General features: G+C 31.0%; 1 protein-coding gene across 2 annotated transcripts in view; it reads left to right on the plus strand.

Annotated features, from left to right (window-relative positions):
* The window catches only part of LOC117912737 (uncharacterized protein At1g32220, chloroplastic), a 33,094-nt gene extending 24,130 nt beyond the window's left edge, over window positions 1-8,964 (plus strand). The window contains exons 8-10 of one of the 2 annotated variants that reach the window (XM_034827426.1): window positions 7,586-7,628; window positions 8,318-8,409; window positions 8,561-8,964. In XM_034827426.1, coding sequence (XP_034683317.1) covers window positions 7,586-7,628; window positions 8,318-8,409; window positions 8,561-8,740 — 315 coding nt within the window. In that variant the 3' untranslated portion in view covers window positions 8,741-8,964. Of the gene's footprint in view, window positions 1-3,612; window positions 3,856-7,585; window positions 7,629-8,317; window positions 8,410-8,560 lie in introns of those variants that run through there. The other variant, XM_034827427.1, reaches the window with a different exon arrangement.
* Window positions 8,965-10,687: the final 1,723 nt, after the last annotated feature.

Here is a 10,687-nt window from a genome sequence, read left to right on the forward strand (position 1 = left end):
CTGGATTAGGAACTCCTTTAGTGAAGACATCCACTAGCTGCAACTTGGAAGAAATGAATGGAGTGCAAATCACTCCACTAGCAATTTTTCTCTTTGATGAAGTGTATTTATCTTGATACATTTATTTTATCATGCTGCATCGGATTGTATGCAATGCTTATGGTAGTCTTGTTATCACAATATAGCTTGATAGGGCGACCCTTTGATTCTATGTGCAACCCCCTCAATAATTTCTTTATCCATATCAACTCACATATTCCAAGTGTCATGGCATCATATTCAGCTTCCACACTTGACCTGGCCACCATAGGTTGCTTCTTACTCCTCCAAGTTACTAAGTTACCTCCAACAAGAGTACAATAGCCAAAGTTGATCTTCTGTCAATCATAGAGCTGCTATAATCAACATCCACATATGCTTCCGCGTCCTCATGACCATTTTGAGAAAATAGAAATCCACTTCCAGGAGTAGCTTTTAGGGATTGCTGCAGTGTTTTTTCAGCTGCTTCCATGTGAGTTTCTAAAGAATAGTGCATGAACTAACTAATCACACTTTATGATAGGCTTTGTAAGTTTTTTGTTCAGGCAGGAAAGACAAATTAATCTTCCCACAATTCTTTGGTACCTTTTTTTAATCCATTAGAGCACCATTTGTAACTGTATTGAGCTTGTGGTTTAGATCAATAGGAGTTTTTGTAGGCTTGCTTCCAAGCATTCCAGTTCCCTTGAGAAGATCTAGGACATATTTCCTTTGGAATAGGTAAATCTCTTCTTTTGACCTAGCCACTTTGGTTCCTAAAAAATAATTCAGAGTATCCAGATCTATAACTTTCTTTGGCCGACTTGACCTTTAGTTTCCGAACTTGCTCACTATCATCACCCATTATAATGACATTGTCTACACGAACAAAAAGTATAGTCAAATCGACAAATTCCCTATGGATTATCTTCTAAAGAAAAGAGCACGATCTCCTTGACTTAGATGAAAACCAAATTTGAAGAGTGATTGAGCTAATCTTTCAAACCATGCAACAAATTGCTGATACTTCTCTGTCAGTTTTGAGATACTTATCTCTCTTATACTAGACCCAATATTGTCTATCTAGTTAGTGTGGTAAGCCAATTTATGCATGCACCATAGGAAAAACACATGGAAGCTGCTTACCGAATCCTTAAGTATTTAAAGTCAGCATTATGAAAGGGCATTTTATTTAGAAAAGGTGGAAAATTGGAAGTAGAAGCTTATAGTGATGCAAATTGGGCTTGGACTATCACCAATTGAAGGTCCACTAGTGGATACTTCATGGTTGTTGGAGGTAGTCTTGTCACATGGAGGAGCAAGAAACAATTTGTGGTGACGAGATCAAATGCCAAAGTGGAATTTAGATCACTAGCTCAAGGGATATGCAAACTTCTTTGGATAAAGATCATCCTTTTAGATTTGGGAATAAAGATAGTAGGTCATCCTTTAAGATTTGGGAATAAAGATAGTAGATCATATCAAGCTATATTGTGATAACAAATATGCTATAAGCATTGCACATAATCTTGTCCATCACGATCAAACAAAGTTTGTGAAGATTGATCAACACTTTATTAAAGAAAATATTAAAAATGGAGAGATTTGCATTCCTTATATTGCTTCGAGGGATCAACTTGTTGATATCCTTACTAAAGGGTTGCCAAGGTCTGTATTTCAGTTAATTCTAAGCAAGTTGGTAATAGAAAACATTTTTGGGCCAACTTGAATGGGGGTGTTGACATTTTGCCATATTAATTTCCTATGACTTCAAATTATTTTTGTGTTATTTCCTTGTGTGTATTCTACCTTTAATTGTAGTGATGTAGGCTATCATTGACCTTAGAATTATGTTGCTTAATGGCTAAACAGCATATGTAATTTCCTAGAATATACTAACAAAAGTTTTTATTTACCAATGTAATCTAAATTGTTTAGCATCAATGAAATCAATTATTTACCTCAGTTTTTGATGGAAAAAAAGGTCATCCAAGTACCATTCAAGGCCATTTTTTAGGTGAGTTCTTGTACTTCAAATTTGAGATTTGAGATGTGAGATAGATTTTAGTTAGAGCCAAAAGCAAAGAATTTTCCCAAATGGAGCCTAAGTAACACGGACTTAAATGCTTACAGCCACAAAGTTAAGTGGTTTCTAAAATTGTTATCAATTTTAAACTTGATTTTTACCCTTAAATTATTATTATTTTTAATATCGATTCTTCTTACAATAATTTTACCGCGGACTAAAATTTCCTTTTCTTGGAAGATTAATTTTACTAACAAATAATTTGTTAACGGTTCTTTTCCCTTTTTCATTATAGATTTTTAAATTTTCAATTGCGTTTAAATCTTCATTATTATATGGGAAAATCATGTAACCATATAGTACCTAAAAAAATGGAATTCGGAACACTTACAAGTTAGGGAAAATAATCCTACCTATATGCACTCTAATAGTAACATTACCATAATTCTAAGACACACACACACACACATATTAGCTTTGACACAACAAGTCAAGTGGCTTACGACATGCTTGTCAATTTTTTTTTTTTTTTTTTGTTCTTTTTGTTTTCTCCATATTACCTTCAAGTCACACTTCACCTTTTTTCTTTTTTAAATATGTTGACTATACGTTCTCTCATAAAACCTTTTTAACTTTATATTTTTTCACCCTTTCATCTGTTTATGTTTATTGATTTTAATTATTTATGGACACTTTAAACACACAATAATAATATGCAATAAATAATTAATGAGAACAAGTTTAATGTAAACATAAATACATAAATGAACAAATTTTGAGGTTTAGGACATAAGATTTTCTATATTCGTGCTAAATAAAATATTTATTTATTTTATAAATCTTATCACATAAGAATTAAATAAAAATATCTTTGTCATGATATTATTATTTATATTATTTAAATTTTTAAAATTTTATGTGAAAATCAGAGTTAATGATTATGATTTTAGTTTTTTGTGTATGATTCTAACTAAACTATGGTTCTTAATTTTTGCTTGGTTAAAATATTTATTTATTTTTATTTATATAAAATAAAAACTTGACCATGGTTCTAATTTTTTTCTTGGTTAAGATTTTTAATTTTTAATTTTTATAAAATAATATATATATATATATATATATATATATATATATATATATATATTTTTTTTTTTTTTTCATAAAAAGATATATTTAATATTTTATATTAATTTTCTCTTAAATTTATTAGAAATTAAAATTTATATAGACTAAAGTTGCATACCTTTTTGTGTTAGACAAAAATAGTGCACCCTCCTAAAACACTAAGTTAGTGCATCTTAAAGTAGTTGGTAATTTAAGTCGTGTATCTTAAAAGTTACACTTGATAGGTGTGTAATTTCCAATGTTTTAAAAACCGGACCGGACCGGCCGGTCCGACCGGTCTGACCGTCGACTGGTCACCATTCCGATCCGGTCCGGCCATTTGGCCTGCAAAGAGGTTGAGTCGGAATCGAACCGGACGAACTGACGATCAGACCGCCGAACCGGACGAACCGGTCGGTTCCCTTCGAACCGTCCGGCTCAAATTTTTTTTTTTTTCCTCCCAGCATCCGCGCAGCTGTTCCCATTGTCGCCGGTCACTGGAGTGTCGTCCCACTGGCAGCAGGCCCCACGCGTTGGAAAGCCCTCCCCCAAAATGCTGCAAAGCCCCATCGCCGGCCACTCAACCCCCCATCCCCCGCGGCTATTCCCATTGTTGCCGGCAATGTTTGAAATATCGAAAAATTTTGGCGATATTTCTCAAAAATCGTGGAGTTAGGGTTCGTGAAATTTAAATCCATTCGCACAAAAGCAAAGAGACCCCTAGAACAGATCTAGAAAACACATGGAGCCAAAAAAATAACAATTTTCTTGGTTTTCCTTAGGGGTTTTGCATGGATTTTCTCGGAAATCAAACGACGATGAATTTTCCCGGAAATCAAATGGGGAATGGATTTTCTTGGGAATCAAACAGGGGTTGCAAAGAAAAAAAACAAAAACATGATTAGATTAGTAACTGCAAGGATTGAGAGTGGCAGAGGAAAGTAGGGCTTTTTTACCTTTTAGGGATTGTGTCGCCTGGAGGGGAGGGCAACTTCAGAAAACAGAAAAGGGCTTCTTGATGCCTCGAGCGAGAGAATTCCTCCATATAAATAATTATTAATTATTAATAATTCATCATAATTTTTATTAAATCAAAACCGTGGCTTGAGTTGAATGTATGCTACCTCAGACTATGATATTCTTTGAATTTGTTAAGGTTCATCATTAAAAAAAATCTAATTTTAATTATTTTATTTTAAATTATATTTAATTGATTAATAAAAATATAAAAAATAATATTATAATTTTTTTAAAATTTTAATAATATATAAAAATATATATTTATGACGTCACCGGTTCAACCGGTTCGACCACCGGTCCGACCAGTGAACCGTGAACAGGTAACTTTTCCGGTTCAATGACCGGTCCGGTTTTTAAAACATTGGTAATTTCGGTCTGCAAAAATTTTAATTCCTAAAAAAAAGAAGAGAAAATTAATATAAAATATTAAATACAATTATGCATGAAAAATATATTTTATTTTATATAAATAGAAAATTAAAAAATTTAACCAAGCAAAAGGTTATAATCATGATCAAGCTAGAACCGTAAGCAAAAAGCTAAAACCATGATTATTGAATCTGATTTTTACATGAAAGTTAAAAATTTTTAAATAATATAAACAATAAAATAATATGATAAATATATTTTTATTTAATTTATATGTGATAAGATTTATAAAATAAATAAATATTTTATTTAGTATGAATATATAAAATCTTTTATCTTAAATCTCTAAATTTGTTCATTATGTTTTATGTAGATATCAAATTTTTTTTCATTAATTATTTATTATATATTATTATTTTGTGATTAAAATATTCATAAATAATTAAAATCAATAAATATGAAAAGGTGAAAGAGTAAAAAAATGAAATTAAAAAGGTTATAGGAGAGAACATATTAAGAAAAAAAAAAGAGGCGTCACTTGAGGTAATATGGGGGAGGAGTGAAAAAAGAAAAGAGAAAAAAAAGTTGTCAAGCATGATGTGAGCCAATTGATTTATCATGTCAAAGTTTAAAAAAAAAAAAAAAAATTCAAAGTAGTTGGTTGGTGGTAGAAGAGGTGTATAGTCTTGGAATTGTGGTAATGTTACTGTTGGAGTGCATGCAGATGAGATTATTTTCCCAACCTGTACTTGTTCTGAAACCTAAAAATGTTAAAGTTCTCAAAAATTCTATTTTTTTAGGTGGTGTGTGGTTATATGATTTTCTCTTATTATATTAATATATATGTTAGTAATGATGATGATGCATTATTATTATATGTTATATAAACACATGTTTTATTGGCAAACTTCACTTGTTCTAAAGTATTCATATGTTACATGTTAGAAGTTTTGATTTAAAATTTTATGTGTGTGAATAGAAACTTACATGCTGTTTGCTAAAATTGAAACAATAAGTCCTTGTGTTTTAAAGGATTTCCTTAAAATATATAGCTATATTACTATATGATATTGTTAGTTTTACTGATCTTGTTAGTTTTATGCTAAATGTAATATGATATTTAACTATACTCATGCCAAAACCTTTTTAGTATTTTAATTGTCCTTGTTTGATCTGTGGTAGAGTTGGGAGGTTGGTGTTTTAATGGAGGGAGGGCAGGCTATGGTTTGGTTTGTGGAAAGCAATAAGAAGAGGATGGAAGGGCATTCCATGCCAAAACCAGGCTAGAGGTGGGCCGTGGGAGAAAACTTTTAGGTTTTGGCAATTTGGTGTGGTGACTCTCCTTTGAGGGAGGCTTTCCCTTCTCAGTATTCCATTGCAGCTTCTAACAATGCTTTCCCTTCAAGTGCGTAGGATCTCAAGAACCAATGTTTCTTATGGTAGTTAAAAGATAGGGAAGTAGAAAGTGTTAAAGGGTTTCTTAGGAGGCTTTATAAGGAAGGGGGACTCGAAGAAGATGAGGATATGTTGATTTGGAAAGGTTCCAAGGATGGATGGGTAGTTCTCTTTTAGATCCTTCTATCACGCTATGGAGACAGGTGCTGGAGAGGCTTTCCCCTTGAAGGAGGTTTGTAGCTCTGTGTCACCTTCCAAGATAGACTTGTTTGCTTGAGAAGCAGCTTAAGTGAAGGATTCTGACATTAGATCGACTTAAGAAAAGGAGGTGTTCTCTTGCAATTAGTTGCTGCAAGCATAAGGGAGAAGAATAATCGGCTAATCGCATCCTTAGCCAGTGTGGAATAGCAAGTGGACTGTGGTATCTTTTGTTTACTCTTTCCAAAATATCTTGGATTCTCTTCAATTCAGTGGGGGAGACTCTCTAGGGCTGACATGGTAGTTTTAGTGGGGAGGAAGAGGAAAGTTTGGATGACAGCCCCCCTATGTCAGTTTGGATCATATGGGAAGAATGTAATGGTAGATACTTTGGTGGTGTGGAGTGTAGATACTTTGGTGGTGTGGAGTACTCAGATTATTTGATTAAGAATACTCTCAAATGCACCATTCTCTAATGGTCCTGACCTCTTTTTGATGGTTCTTCATGTTGACAAACTTTTCTTGACAGTACTTTTTTGTTGGACCTCATTTATTGGTTAGGGTCTAGATAGTAGATTGTCATTGAGGATGTTTTATTTATTTATTTTTCTCTCACCATTTTGGCGCCTTCTGCATACCCCACTTGTACTCAATATGGGCCCCTTTTTTCTTGGGTGTATTTTTATCAAGACAATGCTTATTTGCCTATTAAAAAGCAATAAAAATATAAAATGAAGACTCACACATTTATTATGGATGCTTCTCTCTTTATTTTATTTATTTATTTTTTAAAGTCAATAAATTGTTTTTACACGCTTCTTCAAATTCATTTCACTTATTTTTCTTGATTATAGGAGATTAAATAATTTTAAAATGTATGAATTTCTAACTAATTTTAATTATATTTGATTTTCTTTTGTATTTTTTATAATAAAATCGAACATGAGATAACCAATTTCCTTAGCATTTTTTTTCCCTTAGTATTTTCCGGCAATCAAACATAGCCTTAGAGAATTTAAATATAGGTAACAGTTTTCTTAGCTTATTAGTGTGCACTTATGTACAGTATAAAAGTTCTCAAAGTATTCTTCATATATTCAATTATTTCTCAAAACACCCTACAACAGGTATATGAAAATACTTCAAGTTAGTTCCAAAACAACCTATTTTTATTGAAAAATAAATAAAAAAGTTGTGTTAATAAAAAATAAAAAAATAAATAAATTTTTTGTTATTTAGGATAGAAAACTGTTTTCAAGAAGAGTTTATAAACAGATCCTTAGTTTCTCTTACCAAGTGGTAACACTTGCCTCTCTAATCTGACTGTACATCAATCATGATAATATCTTTGTCATGTAAAGGAAAAAGAGATTAGTAATGTATGACAGTTGAAGTTTTACCTTTTTTCGTTTAATTTGTTCTCATGAAAATGTTGGTTTACTTATTTTTGTGTAGAGAGGTGCTGAGACGGAGCTATTGACCAAATTTCCATATGGAGGTGAGCTTCTTCACAAACACTGCCTAACCTTTTAGACCAATTAACAGTTGATATAATTGAGAGCAAAGGAGACTACTATAAAGTTTGAGAAGTGAAAGAAGTATCCATCCAAGAACAACTTAACTAGAAAAGTCTGTACATGAATTCCAGGTCCTCATTCAGCTCCATTAAGTTCCAGAATCTCTGTTAAATCCTTGGCAATCATTTTTTTCTCTCTTACTACCTCAACCCACTTTTCTCTTGTTTTTCCTCGACTTCCAATTTGAATAAACTCGTTCTCTATGTTGGTGCAAGCCATTCGTCATTGGCCTTCACTGCAGATGGCTAAACCATCTTTAACGTCATATTCTCATTTGATTGTCAATTTATGTTGCCTTTTACCTCCTAGCAAATGCATGCATTTTCTTGCTATGCCTTCAGATGTGCTACAGCTACTCCATTTTAACATCATACATTTTTTCACTATAGATTCATTGAATATTTTTCTTTGCTGCCCAATAAAAACATCAAGCTTACTTGGCCTTGCAGTTGTTCTGTGTAATTTTTCTTTTGGCTCTAATCTTTGGCAAAAACAAAAATTGGGTGTAGTTGAAATTACAACCTGAGGTATGGTAAGTGATAAATATAACATGGCTCTCTTTACAATGTGACACTCAGAATACATGAAATTTTTTTTTCTCCTTTCTCAGGTGTAATTTTGAGGCCTGGATTTATATATGGGACTCGCCAAGTTGGGAGCATGAAGTTACCTCTTGGAGTGATTGGCTCGCCGTTGGAAATGGTAAATCTCATGTTCTTCCTCTATGTGATTTATTTATTAAGCCAATTAATTTCTTGCTTCCTTCACTGAAACATTAGTATGCCAACAACGAAGAAATCATCTGTTCTTTGTTTTTAGTCAGTTTCTAATCATATTTTACTTACCCATGTAGGTTCTCAAACATGCAAAACCACTGAACCAAGTCCCACTTGTAGGACCCCTCTTCACTCCACCAGTTAATGTAAAATCGGTGGCTAAAGTTGCTGTCAGAGCTGCAACTGATACTGTTTTCCCTCCCGGCATCATTGACGTCTATGGGATATTGCGATACACCCAGCCAAAGTCAAGTTAGATCCGTCAAATCCTTTCTTTTCTTTTGTTCATCAATACAAAAGTGTCCATAGAAGCTGTTGATTTTTCTCTGGTTGGATTGTAACCCTTAAAACTCCGTTGGTGGTTGAAATAAAGGGGAGGGAGCAGTTTTGTTGAGCTGATATTTTTGGTGCAATAAACAGAGTATTCATACTCGTACTAATGGTTCTCATTGTGTATCTCCTAAGGGAGGTTGTAACTTCATCCATTGCTTTTATTACAAAATAAAATTATTATTTATGAATAGTAAATACATATTTTTTAATAAAATCTGAGTAGTAATATTATGATATAATCATAAATTATTATTTTTATATAAATATTATCAAAATATGGATTTTAGCATCTTATAAAAATATAATTTATTTATTTGGTTAAAAATAAATAGTAATAATTTAAAATTAATAATTATTAATACTATTTTTAAAATTTGTGAAACTTATTATTTTGTTTTTAAAAATTGTTTTTCCAGAACAATAGTATTAGTTTTTAAAGATCAATTTTGTTTTTAAATCACAAGCCCAAATGGGTTTTTATTATTTAGCAAAAACAACTCTAAAAAATGTTCTTTTTCTAAAATAAATATAGAAAATTATTTTAAAATATATATAGTATAAGAATTTTTTAAAAAAAAAAATTATTTTCAACTATATGTATAAATATTATTATCAATTTATTTTTATTTTTTTCATTCTCGTTTCAATTGTTACTTATAATTGAAATAAAAACAAATAATTATTTTAATCATACATTTTTGCATACATCTGAATACAAGAATTAGAACCATCAAATTCATTTTTATTTAAGAAAAAATGAGAATGAAAAGAAAATTTTTATTACAATTTTACGTTCCCATGTAACAAACATGAGCTCAGGAGTAGCTTAACCAAAATGGCAGAAGCAATATTATTTGAAAGATTGGAAGTTGGCAAATGAAAAATTGCATGACAAAATGTGAGAAATAGAGTGAGGTCAAGAATCCCGTGAACTTGAGATGAGGTTAACCTCAAGGACTACTTTATCCATAATTGAAAGTTACGTGCTTCATGGTTATATGAAGTACAAATTTTATTTCATTTATTTTTTTCTCATGTATAGATGCCAAATAAAAATATTTATCTTAACAAATAGAAACAATAAATTTTCTAAATCAAACTATTCAATTTGAAAGCCAATTCATAATTTTATTTAAACTGTATCCATATAAATATTTATTTATCTCATTATTAATTTTCATTCTAAACCAGGCATACATTGAGTTAATGCCAATTCTACCTCCTTTTTAATTTTTTTTATCACATCATGTTATAGTACACTAAGGATGTGTTTGGTTACCTTTTTTATTTCTTATTTTTTTTTTTTTAAAAAAATCCTACACAAATTAAATAGAAAAATTCTTATATTTACCTTGTACTCTTAAAAATTATTTTTAAAATTTTAAATTTTGAAGAAGTGAACTTCTTTCAGTTTGACAATCTTTAAAAATGTACTGACTGAAAAATTTTTACTTCAATTTTGAAAATCACACAACTTATATACTTATTTTTAAGAGTATGAGGTAAGTATAAGACATGTTATATTTTGTGTAGGAGTTTCTATTTTTTAAAAATAAGAAATAAAAAGTGCATCCAACATCACCTAATTAAGGTAGATAATTATATTTTATACTTCCATTAATCATGTTATCCTAAAAGTTAATGTACATAACAAAGTACAAATCTAAAGGAGTTGATATATATATACAACTCCTTGATCATTAGTTGGAAAATATTGAACATTAAGCTTATTAGCAACAATTCATTCACGAACAAATTAAATGTACATGGATCTCGATATGTTTTGTTTTAGCATAAAACACAAGATTAAAAGCCATGAAACTAGCACTTTGATTATCACACCACAGAACAGGGATTGAAGAGATTGTGAT

This window comes from Vitis riparia, chromosome 4, assembly GCF_004353265.1.
Source record: "Vitis riparia cultivar Riparia Gloire de Montpellier isolate 1030 chromosome 4, EGFV_Vit.rip_1.0, whole genome shotgun sequence".
Classification (NCBI taxonomy): Eukaryota; Viridiplantae; Streptophyta; class Magnoliopsida; order Vitales; family Vitaceae; genus Vitis; species Vitis riparia.